This window comes from Cervus canadensis, chromosome 33 (genome assembly GCF_019320065.1).
Source record: "Cervus canadensis isolate Bull #8, Minnesota chromosome 33, ASM1932006v1, whole genome shotgun sequence".
In the NCBI taxonomy this organism is placed as follows: Eukaryota; Metazoa; Chordata; class Mammalia; order Artiodactyla; family Cervidae; genus Cervus; species Cervus canadensis.
In genome coordinates this window covers 29,760,618-29,779,226 of record NC_057418.1, presented here as the reverse complement: position 1 = coordinate 29,779,226, position 18,609 = coordinate 29,760,618, and the positions used below count along the sequence as shown (strand labels likewise).

Below are 18,609 nucleotides of genomic sequence, written 5' to 3'. Positions count from 1 at the left end.
GGCCCGTGAGTCTTGCCTCCTGAGAGTCGCACCCTTACATAGTCCCTCCTGCCCTGAAAAGAGCTGACCTGTGGGACACCGCAGAAGTGACAGCGCATGACTTCTGACCCTCGGCCATAAGAGATATTGACAGAGCCAGAAAATAGGAAATAGAGTAGATGTTATGAGGGGCTTTGAGAGGGGAGCCCGTGGGATGATCAAGTCTGGAGAAGGATGGTAGCAAAACAAGTGCATGTACTTAATACCACTGAACTGTATAGCTAAACATGGCTAAAACGGTAAATTTAATATTTCATCAGAACATTTTCTTAATATGAAAAGGCATTGCAGGGCTCTACTCTGGTCTCTCTTGGGTCACTTGTCCCGTGGGAAGCCAGCTGCCGTGTCGTGGGGACCCTCAGGAGCCTACTGGAGGGGTCCCACAGTGGAGGAACCCCATGCCCCCCACCACCAGCAGCACTAACCAGCCAGGTAAGCAGGTGAGCCCCCAAAAAGCCGATCCTCCAGCCCCAGGCGAGCCTTCAGCTGGAGACAGAAATCATATGAAGTGATAATACTGTTATAACCCACTCAATTTGGGAGCAATTTTTTTATCCAGTAATAGATAATTAATGCCTAGAGAGAGGCACTGGTTTGAGCTGTCACATCCCCTTTCGGGGTTTAAGCCACCCTCTTGTTTTCCTAGCTTCCACTTAGGATTTTGAAGGTTGGAGCGAGCTGAGTTCCCACTGTGACGACAAACACACCAGGTAATATGCAGAATCATCTTTTTCTCAAACACATCAGGAGCTCAGATTCCCTAGTAGGGCCCAGCAGGGGGAGGAGGGCTTCCCTGGTAGCTCAGGGGGTAAAGAATCCATCAGGTAAAGATTCCTGGGTTGGGAAGATCCCCTGGAGAAGGGATAGGCTACCCACTCCAGTCTTCTTGGGTTCCCTGGTGGCTCAGACGGTAAAAATCCGCCTGCCAGGCAGGAGACCTGGGTTTGATCCCTGGGTTGGGAAGGTCCCCTGGAGGAGGGCATGGCCACCCACTCCAGTATTCTTGCCTGGAGAATCCCATGGACAGAGAAGCCTGGTGGGCTCCAGTCCACGGGGTCGCAGAGAGTCGGACACGACTGAGCGACTTAGCACAGCACCCGGAGAGGCAGCGAGGAGGAGGGTCTCACCCTTGTCTCCATCAGATCCACGCAGCAGGTGGCCTGGCCGTGTCTGCTCCCCGCAGGCCCATCTCTGTGCTCCCTCACTGGTCTCTTTTTGCTTTTCCAGGCCCTCCAATAACACTTTTCTAACCGAGTCCCTAAACTCTGCCTTCAAATCAGTGCGAGGCCTCTGTTTTCCTACCTGGCCCTCATCTGATGGAGCGCCCCAACTCAGCTCAGTCTCTTTCGGGGGCACGGATAGATGAGGCGGAGTGCCTGCCTGTCCGGATAACCCTGCAGAGCCCCCCTTGCTGACCCATCTCCTCCCTCCCACCTGTGGTCAGGCCCACCGTCTTCCTTGCGACCACCCGCCCCCCCACGTGGCAGTTTTCTTCCTCTCTCCACACCTTCTGAGCCCAACCTGACTAAAATCGGGCCACAGGAAAACGAGGCATCTCAGCATTTGAGGACACACTGCAGAGAAGGAAGGATTCGAATTTTCTTTTGCGTCCTACTTTGGGGAAAACAACACAAATTGAAAAAAACAATTCATGCCTAGGCTGACTTCCATTACTCTACTTTTTTTTTTCTTAGTGATGTTTTCATTCTGGTGGAAAAGTTGCTGGACAAGGAAGAGAAACCCAGGAAGTTGGTTGCACTTCTTTCCTCTTCCCTTTTTTAGCTCTTAAGTTATCCTGGTGGATTGACCTACTTCTCCTCCTCACTTAGAAGAGGAAGAATGCTGAAAAGATGAGGCAGCAACACGCGTATGCACACACATGGTCTGCAAATTAACTTCCCTATCTGAAATAATGATACCGAAACTACCAATAATATACTAAAAAAAATTCCAGGATGTCTTCACTGAATTGGTCTTGAGAAATAACAGAAACTTCACTCCCTACAGACTTATTATTTATGAACTAGGATTGGAGTGAAAAAATGAGAACCTATATACCACCTGAAGATGATCCTAGACCCTCCAACCAAAAAATATTTTCAAGAAATAAAACTATAAACAAGAAGACTCCAGGTGGCCATGGCTTGCTTAGACAGTGTACTGCGTAGACACAGGCTGATGGCCCTCAAGGAGCAAACACTGCTTGGAGGATGAAAACAATCTTAGATATCGCAAGAGTTTGTGGTTTGCTCCAAAAGGTTTCCATACACAAACAGCTATGCAGTATATCTGGGCTATTAAACTTTCATGAACGGGTAATATTTAGGAAACAAAAGTGTTGACAAGGCTGTTTGTGGGCTGGAAAGAGGACACCAATGAAAAAAGGACAGAGAAACATAGATCTAGGTAAAAATCATATACACTTGCTACATTTGCTGTTTTTTGGCTTGAACAATCCCATCAGTGTTAGATATTCCTCCAGATTTCTAACAAATTCGGCAGAAATGTCACTTTTTCTTCAATAAGCAGAGTCAGGAATGTAATCCAGGGAGAATTTACTGCCAACTAAACCTCAGTTCAAGGTGCTTTTATTAAAATAAAAGCAGAGCATCAACACTCTAGACGAATGACTCCCTTTATGTGTCAACATGCATGCACTTTCAGTTCAGTTCAGTTGCTCAGTCATGTCCGACTCTTTGAGACCCCATGAATCGCAGCACGCCAGGCCTCCCTGTCCATCACCAACTCCCAGAGTTTACTCAAACTCATGCCCATCAAGTCGGTGATGCCATCCAGCCATCTCATCCTCTGTCGTCCCCTTCTCCTCCTGCCCCCAATCCCTCCCAGCATCGGGGTCTTTTCCAACGAGTCACTTTAGCTAATGCTGAACACCTCAGACTGTGACCGTGTCTCCCCCCACCACACACAGTGTTTGCAGCCACCCCACCCCCTCCAGGTCAGCCCAGGTTCCCTATGTGCACAGACCACGGTCACGCATCAGAGAGGAGGGCAACACCCCGTCACTGAGACAGGAGACCAATGGGCCCCCGGCCGAACTGCCAGAGTTTGTCTCGTGTGGACAGACTCTCCCAAGACGAGGAGCGAGAGGAGAACTGAGTCCTGCTGCCCAGACAGGAGATAAAAGATCACATGCTCCTCATTCTCGGAGTCCAGACCGCCTTCCTGACTACACATGTGCAGAGAGGCTCCTTGGAGGTCAAAAAGGGCGGGGGTGTCACCTCGTGGTAAGTCAGGTCAACTACCCAGAGGCCTCCTCGCTAGAATCCATCTTGGCTAAGAGATGTGTGCACTCACGGGAGGACCCTGAGATACACCAAAAACTGACTCAGGACCAGGCAAGCAGGACGACTGGCCAGAGGAAACCCGGGAGAAATGCTCCACACGTCGCTGTTGTTCAGTCGTGTCTGACTCTGTGACCCCAGGGACTGCAGCACGGCGGGCTTCCCTGTCTTTCCCTACTTCCCAGAGCTTGCTCAAACGCACGTGCATGGAGTCAGTGATGCCATCCAGCCAGCTCATCCTCTGTCGCCCCCTTCTCCTCCCGCCTTCAGTCTTTCAAGGGATTCAAACCACCACAAGGGCACAGCTCGGAGTCCACTTGTGTGTGTATCCACACATAGCCTTTTCCCTCCTAACAGACACTTTACTTGTTTCGCTGCTTTCTCTCTCTCTATGGAAGTACATTTCTACACAGCTGATGGGCCAGAGCCTTGTCACCGGCCCCTGGTCCCTGGGGCTCTAGCGGCGGGGATTCGAGGCTCTTGCCTCTGCAGCCTAAGTTCAGTCTCTGGCCAGGAACTGAAAACCAGATCCAAGCCACCACAGGCTGGGGCCACCCGAGATCATCGCCTCCACGCCCAGACTGGGGGGGTGCACAGGGCAAGCGGCCGCCGCTCTACTCTGACCACGTGTGAGTGCGCCTCTGCCTGATAAGTTATCCTCTCATCTGCCCAGCCCACATCCTCTCACGTGACACTTCTGTAACCAAAGCGTGACCTGTTCTCTCTGCAGCCCTGACGCCCAGCTACTAATGACACCATTCTACCAACTGGGCTAGAGCTTTTTCAGACATCTGCGGTGCAGAGGCCAAACACACACTCTTCTCAGATAATCACACGTGCTCACTTCAGAGTCACCAGAATCTGCTAAATTCTAACACAATTCTCTCACCGTGGTCTTCAGTGACTCATTCCATCATTTTGATCAATTATCATGAACAAGGTTTGGGACCGTAAGGAGCTAACAGGATTTTAAAGGCAGAGTGTCTGCTGATGGAGAGAAAGAAGGGCATCAATGATGATATAATACAGGGCACTTTTAACAGTTATGGAAGAGATGCACAAGCCCGTGGTTGGGAGAAAGGAGACATCACTTCCAGGACAGAGGTCAGGGGAACTTCACGGAGAACAGGCAGGTTCTAGTGGGGTTAGAGCTGGGTTAAGTGTGGGTACAGAGGGAAGCCCCACAAGCAAAGGTGGTGGACCACATGAGCTGAGGGCCAAAGACAGGAACGTTCAGACCAAAGGAACGGGAGGACCAACCAGATAGATGCCCATACCACACCTTGTTAAGTTTCGCACATTCAAAAGTCTTACCACCCAATATTTTTAAACTGGGAATACATTTCACTTTAGCAAACATTTTAAGAGCATTTACCTTCAGTTGGAAATTTCTTGGCTCGTTCCTCGAAGAACCAGTCTCCAGTTTTTATTTTCACATTTCTGAAAAACAAGCAGAAAGGAAGCCTCAGAGAGCGATGTGGGTGGTGCTGTATTTGGCTCATACCAACTAGGGAGATAATATCAAAATATTAGTCTAGCAAAAGAGCTCAGAGTTCAAATTTCTGGCCCAGATCCCTAACTATACAGATTTCCCATAGAGGTTAAGTGATTTGACTGGAAAGCAGCAAAGCTACAAAAAGGAATATTATATTCCTATTCTGAAAAGGAATATTATATATCAAACTAAATCACTTTACTATACACCTGAAACAATCAATTATACATCAGTAAAAATAAAAATAAGTAAAATAAATAAAAAGATAAGATTGAAATGAGCTACAAAGCTGGAGTTTCTACTTGGGTACCTTTTACCCTATAAGTCCACATAATACCTACATATTAACATATGTGTTTAACACATACACAATAAATATATAGGGAGAAACAAAATCGCCATCAAAATGACCAGTTTATCACACTTATGGTGGGGAACAATGGCATGAAGGATAATCAGAGAAATTCAATGTTGTCTATTCAGCTAAGCGAGATCATCCCTGGGTTACAGTGAAGTTAGTTTGAGTTAACCACAACATTTACCAAGAGCCAGCAGGGTGGATTCACCTGAGAAGGTTCCTGGGAGGACGTGATGTCTGGGACATGGGATCAAAGGGCTTCACTGGGGATCCGGGGACCACTTGAGAGGCAGCGGAAGTGACCTCTCGCTGGGCAGCCAGTCTGATGGCAGCTCCCTGGGCATGTCTACATCCCTACATCCCCTCCTGTCCTACACACAGGCAGAGCAGTGCGGGAACCTTGTATGGCCACTGCTCAAAACTGAAGTCCTAAAGCATGTTAGCTCCCAGAGCATGTTAGCTCTTAATAGCTTCCAATTTCCAAACTTCTGAAAAAACTACCCTCATAGAGCCTCAAAACTACTTCATAGAGCCTCAGAAAGGCAGAATTGCCAATAGCCTTTCAGGATATAAGAAGTTAAACATACAGACACTATAAATTATTGACACCACTAAAATCATCTGCTATAAAAAGAAGTATCAATTCCTAGGTTATGCAAGTTTAAGAAAAATTAAAACTTCAACATATGTTAAATTCTCTTCTACAAAGTATACTTTCTGAAATACATTCTCCATTAGGTTCTTTCAGGCTATAGATGAACTCAAATGAATTGTTTTAAATTAATGCTTATAAATGCAGTCAGTTCACAAATATATGCCAATCTACATTTTTAAAGTATCCTATCTTTCTCTGTGGAACTTTAGTAGTTGTTAGAAGACATCAACCAACTTCCTCCCCTTCTTGTTAGCAACTATTATATTCTCTGATTAAGAGGCAAATGACCTTTTTTTCGGCCGGAACCGCCATCTTCCAGTAATTCGCCAAAATGACCAACACAAAGGGAAAGAGAGGGGCACCCGCTACATGTTCTCTAGGCCTTTTAGAAAACATGGAGTTGTTCCTTTGGCCACATACATGCAAATCTACAAGAAGGGTGATATTGTAGATATCAAGGGAATGGGTACTGTTCAAAAAGGAATGCCCCACAAATGTTACCATGGCAAAACTGAGAGAGTCTACAATGTTACCCAGCATGCTGTTGGCATCATTGTAAACAAACAAGTTAAGGGCAAGATTCTTGCCAAGAGAATTAATGTGTGTATCGAGCATATTAAGCACTCTAAGAGCCGAGATAGCTTCCTAAAACGTGTGAAGGAAAATGATCAGAAAAAGAAGGAAGCCAAAGAGAAAGGGACTTGGGTTCAGCTGAAGCGCCAGCCTGCTCCACCCAGAGAAGCACACTTTGTGAGGACCAGTGGGAAGGAACCTGAACTGTTGGAACCCATTCCCTATGAATTCATGGCCTGAAGGGTGTAAAAATAAAGACCTGGACTGTACAAATGTTTCTCTTAATTGAGTAGAGGTGTTGTGTCCAAATTCAGTGGGTGATGTCTTTTCAGATTTAGTGTTTTTTCTTCCTTAAAGATGTAAGATAGTTTGTTGTTCAGTATGCTCCATTTTTTAATAAATTGACAGATATTAAAAAAAAAAAAGATGCAAATGATTACTCCCAATGTTGAGTGACTAGAATAAGGAAAATGTACACAGAGCATGTATGAATTTTGGCAACGGAATTTTGATAATCAGTCGCTATCATTCAGAGCCAAAAACGTATGAAACATGCAACTGTGACATACCTCAAGAGAGAAGGGGAAACGTTTTCACCCATAAATCAGAAATCCAGGTATCTAATCTACTAAATCGACACAAAACACGTGAAGGAGAACATAGCAACTCCACAGAAGTTTCCCCTCTGGTACTTAAGACAAGCAGAGGGTCAAAACACAGGGAAAGTTCCGAGGGATAAGCGGGGTGGTGAATTCAATTCTCTATTTCTTCCTCCATCCTTATAGGCAGGACAAAGTCTAAGCATTAGGATGAGGACAGCAGGAGAGAAAAATCAAATATGGAAACAAACAGGCCTCCCTCTGATGAATAAACTTCACTTCCTGACTTGTCGTGAGAGTTGTACTATAAAGAAAGCTGAGCGCCGAAGAATTGATGCTTTGAACTGTGGTGTTGGAGAAGACTCTTGAGAGTCCTTTGGGCTGCAAAGAGATCCAACCAGTCCATCCTAAAGGAAATCAGTCCTGAATATTCATTGGAAGGACTGATGCTGAAGCTGAAACTCCAATACTTTGGCCACCTGAAGCGAAGAACTGACTCACTGGAAAAGACCCTGATGCTGGGAGGGATTGAAGGCGGGAGGAGAAGGGGACGACAGAGGATGAGATGGCTGGATGGCATCACCGACTCAGTGGACAAGAGTTTGAGCAAGCTCTGGGAGTTGGCATCACCGACTCAGTGGACATGAGTTTGAGTAAACTCTGGGAGTTGGTGACGGACAGGGAGGCCTGGCGTGCTGCAGTCCATGAGGTCGCAAAGAGTCGGACACGACTGAGCTGAACCTGATTTGCTTTCCTGGGGGTCATGACACTTCCAACTCATCTAACTCTCTCAAATTCTCCAGCCTGTTACCTGTGACCAAAAACATTTATATATGAGACAGGTGCTGCGGGTGGGGCAAGGGCTCAGACCAGACAAGAAATCAGAGCTAAGATTTCTGCAGCAACTCAGTCCATGACTCTATAGGCAGCTGAGCCAGCCAGACACAAGCTGTCACTGAGGAGTAAACACACCTATAGATACACAATCACGAAAAAAGGAAGAACAGCTGAGGGGACTGAGGAGCAAAAGGTGAAAATGCCGAATAAACATTTTCATTTTATTACATTTTACAGCGTTTTATTAAAAAGTCTTCCTCTAGCCGTGGTTTCAGAACCTATACAAGAAGCAGATAAAGTAAAATGTTAGTATCTTCTAGTGCTAGGCATCGGATGCAACCAACTAATCCTCTTACAGGATCCCAATGGATTAGTTGTGAAATTCAAGCACGCGCTTCCTTGGCAGGGATAGATTTGGACACAAGCCCACAGGTCTCTTGGGCTTATCTGTGACTCAAGAACGGAAGGATAGAAGTACCACAGTCCTAAACCGTACAACAACAAGCGCTTCTTGCATTTGAGTCTATTTCCTTTGAGAACTAGACTGCAGCCCTATCTCTACAAACACTTTCTGCAGAATCAGCTGTTTCGTGAACAATTATTCCCTGGTAGCTTTCATAATGGCTTCCTGTCCACACAAATCCCAGGCTTTATAAGGAGGACCATTTATGGGTCTTACTAAGACAGAGGTGAGCAAATCTTGCTATGTCTCTGTCTTCATTAAGGCCAGCTCAGCGTAGCCTGACTCACAGGAACCAAAGGAATTTCTCCCCCAATGACTCAATCAGAATTTGGCTATGAAAACTTCTTGGAACATTTTCAGAGCCCAGCAAGAGATTAACAGTTTTAAATTTCTCTGGTAGAATCGCAACTTGCTTCTTTAAAACTCTTTCAGCCAATTGATAAATACATCTCAGAGAGCAAAATCCAGGGGTGGTGGAGGGAACAAAAAGTCTAGAGTCAGAGACCTGAGTTCCGTGTCTGACTTTCCACTCACTCTGCAGGGGGATCACTGTAATTATAAACACCAAGCACGTGCTACCGCTCTTAATAAACTTCTGGAGGTTCCAGCATCCATTTTCATAGCCGTGAACTCCGCTAATGCTGCCATTTCATTAGCAAAAGAGAAAACTGCTGAAAAGCACTTTGCAAATTTTAGCATGCAAATGTTCAATGATGCGATGAGCAGAGGACCCTAATGGAAAGGTAGTTTGACCTTATCACTATCAGCAAGCAGTGAGCCAAACAGGCCTGCGTGACTGCATCTTTACTTTGCATTCAAATTACTGGCACCTGCAGGTCGGTAAGCTGTCACATCCACACTTTATAGTCCAGGAGAAGTCAGCATGATGTCCCCAGAAATTGCTAAAGGTATTTCCACCATTCGGCGAACAAGAGGTAGAAAATTTGTCTGCATGCCAGGATTCTTCCAATGCCTTAAGACACACCCCTCCCAGGCAGACCTGCTCTCTAACCAGCACCCTGATGGCAAGGAAGCTTCAAGAAAGTTTTGGTGTCTTATCGGACAGACAAGCTACAAAAACTCTAAACGAAGACGCCAAATAATGTAAACCAAGCATCAACTTAATTTCTTTGTACTAACCACTTGATAATTCCCAGCTAAAATGGTCTTATGCACCCATACAGTTGAAAAAAAAATGTTTTCCTACTTCAAATAATCTCATATCTAAGGCAGTTTTAGTTACAAAGCAAAATAATGAGGTGTTTTTTTTTTTTTTTCTTTCTACCAACCAGCTCAGTTGATCTGATTTCAACGTTCTTACAGGAAAAAAAGACTGATGTTGTGATTAAATCCTAGGTAACTAGGAGAGAAGTCAGACTCAAGATAAGATAAAGGAGAGATTTTAATCAAATGGCTACCATCGCTTCCTGCAAAACAGGAATAACTCTACTTGACCGCTGAGAGGAGGCAGGTCCCCTCTGTGTTAAATTCAGCGCTGTATCCACAGCCCCAAACACAACTTAGGTGGGGCCAGTGAATAAACGTGTGGACAGATGAATAAATGAACATCTCCACCCCTGCAGGGAGCATCCTGAGAACTGAAGGGATAAGGTGGGACCGACATGGGTGGAGCCCCAGTGGCACCCAGGTCTGACGTTTGTCATGTTTTCTGAATGTGTAGGGGCAGGGGTCACAGTCAGGCACCAAGCAGAAACTAGACGAAGAGAGTGGGTGAGAGATGAGACAAGAGGGCAGGGTAGGCGCTATGGTGAGCTGGAGGACCCATGCCCTGCTTTAAGGCATTAAAATAGTAACTATTAGACACAGCAGGACAACAAAAGAAAGCCGTGGGCTCTTTGCTGCCAGCTGGCCATGAGTTTGCTGTCCCTGGTTTATCAGAAAATTAGTCAATGAAATAATTCTCCTGTAGCTGGACAGTGCTGCACTCCTTAAAGCCTTGAAAACAGAAAGCAGGCTGAACACTGTGGACCACCCTGTCTTCCCTACAGATCTAAGAACTGGCTCCACCAGCACTCCATAAAGACAAGGAGCAAGGGCTCTGCTGGTAAACCCTCAACCTGGTGGTCCGAAGACAACGCAGAGCCTCTGACAAAAGGCCCCGGGCAGGAGAGAGAGTCCTACAGACCAGGAACGGCTACTCAGGTGCATCACTGCGGCAACCAAGGAAGTTTCAGAAAGCAGTCATCTTCAAAGGCATTTAAGACCCACCTCTTGTGAAAAAGGGGGCTTCACTGGTGGCTCAGACAGTAAAGAATCTGCCTGCAATGCAGGAGATCTGGGTTCAATACTTGGGTTGGGATGATCCCCTGGAGAAGGGAAGGGCAACCCACTCCAATACTCTTGCCTGGAGATTTCCATGGACAGAGGAGCCTGGCGGGCTACAGTCTGTGGGTCGCAAATAGTTGGACATGACAGAGAGTCTAACACCCTCTTTCCTTCTTTTCTTTTTTTTTCTTTCCTTCTTTTCTATGAAAAAGAAACAGAAAGACTTAAGGAAAAGCCAACAAGAGACAACACACTAGAATCAAGGAACATTTAGGAAACAACAATGCAAACGCAGAACAAGCTGTTTTACCAACAGGAAAGAGCAGAATTGAGAATCTGGAAAGTGGAATCAATGATGCTGACTCAGTAAGGATGCCTTCCCAGAACACGAAAGAAAAAAAACAGTAAATGTTGAAGGATAAGGAGTACAAATGGAAGAGAGACTACAAGGCCAACCTAAGTTATTCCCGAATAAGCCAGGGCAAATGGCATTAAAGAATAATCAGACCTGACCGAAGAAAATGTTACAGAGTCAAAACACAAGCAAACCCCCACCTCACCCCCATTAGTAACTATCATTAAAAAAAAAAAAAAACTCAGAAGACAACAAGTGAAGAAACTGGAATCCTTGTGCACTGTTGGTGGGAATGTGAAACAGCTCAGCTGTTGGAAACTGTATGGTGGGTCTCAAAAAATTAAACACAGAAATACCATGTGACTCAGCAGTCCCATTTCTGGGAATACACCTGAAAGAATTGAAAGCAGGGTCTCAAAGAGATGTTTGCACACCCACAATTCACAACAGCCAAAGGGTAGAAGCAACCCAAGCATCATCAGCAGATGAACGGACAAACAAAACGTGATTCATACACACTCAAGAATGTGAGGGCAGCCTTAAGAAGGAAGGAATGAATTCTGCAGCGTGCTACAACATGTATGAACCTTGAAAACCGTGTGCTTAGTGAAATGAGCCAGACCCAGAGAGACAAATACTGTATGATTCCACCTGTGGGAGGGGCCCAGGGGAGTCAGAGAGTCAGAAAGAAGGATGCAGGCAGAGGGGCTGGGGCAGGGGAGGGAGGCAAGAAAGCGAGCTGTTGAATGGAACAGAGTTTCAGTTGTGCAAGATGAAAAAGCCTGGAAGTTGTACAACAACACACAGGTTATTACCAGGTTGGGCTTCCCCGACGTGCAGTAAGCTGAGACACTCAAATTTGCAGCAAAGCGCAGAGAAAGAGCAGGCCTCAGATCCACCTCCCAGACACAAGGGGTTCGTAGTACTGATGCAATGAAGGCTAAAACGGCAGGGAGTGGCAAAGTGGGCGTGCAGAGTGTGGGGAAGGGTGATTGGAAAAAGGTGGGCCATGGCCATTGTGCGCAGGCGTAACTAGGCTCCAGGCCTCTGCTCCTGGCAAGATGGAGGTGCTCACCACGATCTGGAGGTGGAGTTTTCGCCCTCTGACCTCAAAAGGTCACGGAGAGGTCTCTTACGCAAGCGCAGTTGGAGGGTGGGTGGGCCTATCCAATTTCAGCCAATTAAGCTCAAACTATAGGCCGCTGACTCCCAGTTCCTGGAAAACAACTCTCTTGGCGAACATCTCACCGTTTAGGACAAGAATGGAGGGTGTGTTGCAACCAGAGAAAGCCAGCACGCAACAAGGAAGCCGCAGCACAGCCATAATTAATTGAAATTTAAGAAATAACCGAGGGCTTCCCTGGTGGCACAGGGGATAAGAATCCATCTGCCAATGCGGGGAACACGGGATTCGATCCCTGGTCTGGGAAAATCCCACATGCCACAGAGAACCTAAGCCCCTGCGCCACAGCCACTGAAGCCCGCGTACCCTAGAGCCTGTGCTCCACAACAAGAGAAGCCACCGCAATGAGAAGCCCATGCACCACAATGAGGAGTAGACCCCTGCTCACCCCAGCTAGAGAAAGTCCGTGTGCAGCAACCAAGACCCAGAGCAGCAACAATAAATGAAATTTTTTAAAAAGGTAATGGCGGGTATGTAAGTCTCCTGGACGACCTTGATGAGTAAAGGCTGATGAAGTGGGTTTGACTAATGATTACCCACAGTTTCAAATGCCATTAAACTGTACACTTAGCTATAGCTATGATGATACATTTTATGTGTATTTCTTCACAATTAAAAATAATTAAAAAACAACAACAACAAGCAGATCCAAAGCACAGCCAGCTCTGGGGAATTCTCCTTATTCCATGAAAATCAGTGTGGAGAGACTCAGACCCAGGACGATATTAGAAACTGCCTTCAATGACAAGGATACGGAAAAAAACCAATATGCTCCTACTACCTAAAATCCAGATGATCAATAAAGAAAAATAGAGCTAGTCTGCAGTGTGTCTGTCACAGTAGATTCCAAAGGACAATGATAACACATTAAATGAACTTAAAGATGGAAAGCTGGGACCTGAGATTTTAAAACCCAGTGAAGTCCTACTGCTCTGTTGAAAACAGATGCAGACAAGGACCAAACGAACAGCACGTAGAACTCTGGTCGGGGTGGTCTGGCAGCCTGGATGGGAGGGGAGTCTGCTGGAGAGTGGATAGATCTGAATGTATGACTGAGTCTCTTGGTTCTTCATCTGAAACAGCTATCACATTGTTAATCAGCTACACCCGAAAACAAAAAGTTTAAAAAATGAATAAAACCCAGTGAAGTCCTTACTTGTGAGGAAAGGCTATTGAAGGCATCCTCAGATAGGCAATGGCTTAAAATACCCATCACCCACATGCTCTTCTGAGAAGAAAAATCTTTTTTTTTTTTTTCCCATTTATTTTTATTAGTTGGAGGCTAATTACTTTACAATATTGTAGTGGTTTTTGCCATACATCGACATGAATCAGCCATGGAAGGAAAAATCTTTGAAGAGACACTTTAATTGACTGAAAATAAACAAAAATAAAGAAACTCCAAATTGGGAAATCAGGATATGCATTCATGAAACAGTGCAGGATTAGAATCACTTAAAATTAGAAAAATCTACCCATGATGTCTCTTTGGCACTGGAACGCACTCTTGGTCTGATCTATGGATGTGGGTCTGTTATTGTGGAAATCCCTATGAAAACATGACTGGAAAGGGCCTACAAGCCTGTCTGGTAGCCCTCCACCCCCAGTGTCCATAACTCTCGGCTACATTTCAGCCCAGAGCTCTAACCAAGGCAGGACTTCACCAGCACATCGAGTGCCAGCCCGGGAAAATGGCCTCCTGGCACTGACCTTCCTGTCGGGCGAAAGGTTCAGCGGAAATGAGTGAGGGACAACTTCAAGTCTGAACCTAAGGATACAGGAAGCTTACTCATCTCAAAAAGGTTCTTTGAAGCAGGATCTGCCATGACTGACCATAGGCGAAATGTCAACTTCAACAAAAGGAACGATACTCAAACTACTGTGTAAATATCCCTTTAGTAAGCACAAAATAAACTATTCAAAAACAAACTTTTTCAAAAAGTACCCCCACAAATTTCCACTTTTTTACTGTATGTTTGGTAATAACAGAAGGCTTCAAAGACTATTAAGTCATTTGTACCCTCATTTGGCCAATGGATAAAAAGCATATGTAAGAAAAAGAAATGCAAAAAGGCAAAATGGCTGTCTGAGGAGGCCTTACAAATAGCTGAGACAATAAGAGAAGCTAAAGGCAAAGGAGAAAAGGAAAGATATACCCATTTGAAGGCAGAGTTCCAAAGAATGGCAAGGAGAGATTTAAAAGCCTTCCTCAGTGATCAGTGCAAAGAAATAGAGGAAAATAATAGAATGGGAAAGACTACAGATCTCTTCAAGAAAATTAGAGATACCAAGGGAACTTTTCATTCAAAGAATATAGGACAAAAAAGGACAGAAATGGTATGTACCTAACAGAAGCAGAAGATATTAAGAAGTGGTGGCAAGAATACACAGAAGAATTATACAAAAAAGATCTTCATGACCCAGATAACCACGATGGTGTGATCACTCACCTAGAGGCAGACATCCTGGAATGTGAAGTCAAGTGGGCCTTAGGAAGCATCACTATGAACAAAGCTAGTGGAGGTGATGGAATTCCAGTTGAACTATTTCAAATACTAAAAGATGATGCTGTGAAAGTGCTGCACTCAATATGCCAGGAAATTTAGAAATCTCAGCAGTGGCCACAGAACTGGAAAAGGTCAGTTTTCATTCCAATTCCAAAGAAAGGCAATGTCAAAGAATGTTCAAACTATTGCACAATTACACTCATCTCACACGCTAGTAAAGTAATGCTCAAAATTCTCCAAGCCAGGCTTCAGCAATACATGAACCATGAACTTCCAAATGTTCAAGCTGGATTTAGAAAGGCAGAGGAACCAGAGATCAAATTGCCAACATCCGTTGGATCATTGGGAAAGCAAGAGAGTTCCAGAAAAACATCATCCTGCTTTATTGACTACATCAAAGCCTTTGACTGTGTGGATCACAACAAACTGTGGAAAATTCTGAAAGAGATGGGAACACCAGACCATCTGACCTGCTTCCTGAGAAATCTGTATGCAGGTCAAGAAGCAACAGTTAGAACCAAACATGGAACAACAGACTGGTTCCAAATTGGGAAAGAAGTACGCTAAGGCTATATATTGTCACCCTGCTTATTTAACTTCTGTGCAGAGTACATCATGCAGAATGCTAGACTGGATGAACCACAAGCTGGAATTAAGATTGCCAGAAGAAATATCAATAACCTCAGATATGCAGATGACACCACCCTTATGGAAGAACGTGAAGAAGAACTAAAGAGCCTCTTGATGAAAGTGAAAGAGGAGAGTGAAAAAGTTGGCTTAAAACTCAATATTCAGAAAACTAAGATCATGGCAACTGATCCCATCACTTCATGGCAAATAGATGGGGAAACAATAGAAACAGTGAGAGACTTTATGTTTTTGGGCTCCCAAATCACTGCAGATGGTGACTGCAGCCATGAAATTAAAAGATACTTGCTCCTTGGAAGAAAAGCTATGACCAACCTAGACAGCATATTAAAAAGCAGAGACATTACTTTGCCAACAAAAGTCCGTCTAGTCAAAGCTATCAGAGAAGGCAATGGCACCCCACTCCAGTACTCTTGCCTGGAAAATCCCATGGATGGAGGAGCCTGGTAGGCTGCAGTCCATGGGGTCACTAAGAGTCAGACACGACTGAGCAATTTCACTTTCACTTTTATGCATTAGAGAAGGAAATGGCAACCCACTCCAGTGTTCTTGCCTGGAGAACCCCAGGGACAGGGGCGGGGGCCTGATGGGCTGCCATCTATGGGGTCGCACAGAGTCGGACACGACTGAAGTGACTTAGCAGCAGCAGCAGCAGCAGTCAAAGCTATGGTTTTTCCAGTAGTCATGTATAGATGTGTGGAGAAGGAAACGGCAACCCACTCCAGTATTCTTGCCTGGAGAATCCCAGGGACAGAGAAGCCTGGCGAGCTACAGTCCATGGGGCGGCAAAGAGTCGGACACGGCTGAAGCGACTAAGCATCCATGGATATGAGAGTTGGACTATACAGAAAGCTGAGTGCTGGAGAATTGATGCTTTTGAACTGTGGTGTTGGAGAAGACTCTTGAGAGTCCCTTGGACTGTGAGGAGATCAAACCAGTCAATCCTAAAGGAAATCAATCCTAAATATTCATCGGAAGGACTGATGCTGAAGCTGAAACTCCAATACTTTGGCCACCTGATGCGAAGAACTAACTCATTTGAAAAGCCCCTGATACTGGGAAAGATTGAAGGCGGGAGGAGAAGGGGACAACAGAGGATGAGATGGTTGGATGACATCACGGACTCAATGGACATGAGTTTGAGTAAGCTCCTGGAGTTGGTGATGGACAGGGAAGCCTAGCATGCTGCAGTCCATGGGGTCACAAAGAGTCAGACACGACTGAGCAACTGAACTGAACTGAAAGAGCATATTATGATCCTTCATGTAATTATCATTATCCATTCGCACAGAACGAAGTACACCTACCCTGTGTGAAACAGACAAGCGCTGTGGTAAGAACTAAAACAGCTGCCGATTCCAGTTCAGAAGTAAAAAAGAAAAACCGTATTTTAAAGGACAAATGGCTCTTTTTCTGTGAAATTACACTTAGTGCCTAACCTCTGGAAATTGTGTAAATGTACAGCTACATGAAATATTTTACTCAGTTTATTTAGCTTGTCTATATACTTCTTCATGTGAAATGCAGGAACATAGCTTCTGTCAGTTCAGTTCAGTTCAGTTTAGTCACTCAGTCGTGTCCAACTCTTTGTGACCCCATGAACCGCAGCAGGCCAGGCCTCCCTGTCCATCACCAACTCCCAGAGTTTACCCAAACTCATGTCCATTGAGTTGGTGATGCCATCCAACCATCTCATCCTCTGTCATCCCCTTCTCCTCCTGCCTTCAATCTTTCCCAGCATCAGGATCTTTTCAAATGAGTCACCTCTTTGCATCAGATGGCCAAAGTATTGGAGTTTCAGCTTCAGCATCAGTCCTTCCAATGAACACCCAGAACTGATCTCCTTTAGGATGGACTCCTTTAGGTTTGATCTCCTTGCAGTCCAAGAGACTCTCAAGAGTCTTCTCCAACAGCACAGTTCAAAAGCATCAATTCTTTGGCGCTCAGCCTTCTTTATGGTCCAACTCTGACATCCATACACGACCACTGGAAAAACCATAGCTTTGACTAGACATAACTTTGTCAACAAAGTGATGTCTCTACTTTTTAAAACGCTGTCTAGGTTGGTCATAGCTTTCCTTTCAAGGAGCAAGTGTCTTAATTTCATGGCTGCAGTCACCTTCTGCAGTGATTTTGGAGCCCAAGAAAATAAAGTCTGTCACTGGTATGATATTCTACTTGATTGTTTTCTTATATATCTTCAGTTTTTACCATTAAAGATAATTTTGGATCATTCAGTGATTAAAAAAAAAAAGAAGAAGTGCTGGCACTCAGGAGACTGGTTCTAGTCTTACTATGTGGTCTTGGGCTCCCTTGGGTCTCTAAGCCTCTGCTTCTTCACCCATAAAACTGGGATAATAGTAGTAACTGCCATGTAAGACTGTTTGAAGATTTAAACAAAGCATATGGTGTCAAGACATGCCCGGCAGAGGTGCCCAAGTGGTGACTGCACTCATCCCCACGGTATTCCTTGTCCCTGACTGTGTTCATTTCCCTCTCTAATCCTGACCATCTTCCAGAAATGCTCCCACCTGGGTGCTCTGGGAAGTCACCTTGAGCTAGCTTAGTCCTCCCTCCCCTCTCCCTCCCCTGAGCCCCCAAGGGTCCTCAGCAGAAAACCTGCCCAGCAGGGAGAATCCTCAGTTTTCTCCTGGACCCTCAGCCCAAGCCCAAGGCCAGCGCTGCCCACAGGCCTTTGCACTGACTGCAGCAGTCTGAACGCTGGTTTTGCTTTCTTTAAAACTGCTCCCCTAGACTTTCCTTTTGCTTGCTTTTAAAACCTATGTTTTCCTCTGGTTCCCACAACAAATCCACTTCTTTAGGGATGAGTCTCAGGCTGAAGAAGAAGCAGGGAGAGGAAAATGACTGGGGTCGAAAACCTGTCCAGGTCCCAGTTAAAACTGTCAAAAGACTCTCACACTTCACCATCCTTTTCTTTGGTTTGATCCCCCAAGAGTGGACGGCAGCCCAGAGTGGACAAAACTAGAGAGGGTAGAGAGCTTCGAAGAAAGGAAGTAAATGAAGGGGGGAGGGGTTGTTGTAAATTACTTAGCTCTCTAGCCCTACAATTTCCTGGGTCAGTTCTCTCCAGAGCAATGCAATTATCTCTGTATTTTGAAAAACATCCTTATTTCAACACCAGGAAGCTGGGGTTTTAGAATTCGCACTTCATGAGCTTAGAAGGGTTCAGTTACAATGCCCTGGGGCATGGGGCTCTCCAGGGCGGAGATTTCAACAGGGCCCCCTTCCTGGGAGGTTGTCTCAGCCCCTGTCCTCCTGTTTTGATTTTTAGTTTCCAGTTAACTACTA

The 18,609-nt window shown here is 45.3% G+C and overlaps 2 protein-coding genes across 5 annotated transcripts in view; one reads left to right on the top strand and one right to left on the bottom strand.

The window, feature by feature from the left end:
• Nucleotides 1–18,609, bottom strand: part of SYTL3 (synaptotagmin like 3) — a 91,336-nt gene that overhangs the window by 56,020 nt on the left and 16,707 nt on the right. For all 4 annotated transcript variants that reach the window (XM_043456938.1, XM_043456937.1, XM_043456935.1 and 1 more), the window contains exon 4: nt 4,717–4,781. In XM_043456938.1, coding sequence (XP_043312873.1) covers nt 4,717–4,781 — 65 coding nt within the window. The remainder of the gene's footprint in view (nt 1–4,716; nt 4,782–18,609) is intronic.
• LOC122433809 (60S ribosomal protein L21-like) lies at nt 5,537–6,695 on the top strand. The gene is made up of 2 exons (XM_043456776.1): nt 5,537–5,596; nt 6,129–6,695. The coding sequence occupies exons 1-2, from the start codon at nt 5,537–5,539 to the stop codon at nt 6,660–6,662; spliced, it is 594 nt and encodes a 197-aa protein (XP_043312711.1). The 3' UTR covers nt 6,663–6,695.

Bases quoted from the DNA above. Each gene is read 5' to 3' on its own strand.
- LOC122433809 (XM_043456776.1), top strand. From the start codon at position 5,537: ATGTCTACATCCCTACATCCCCTCCTGTCCTACACACAGGCAGAGCAG. The intron at 5,597-6,128 runs GTATGGCCACTG...TCTGATTAAGAG, and splicing joins CAGAGCAGTGCGGGAACCTT to GCAAATGACCTTTTTTTCGG.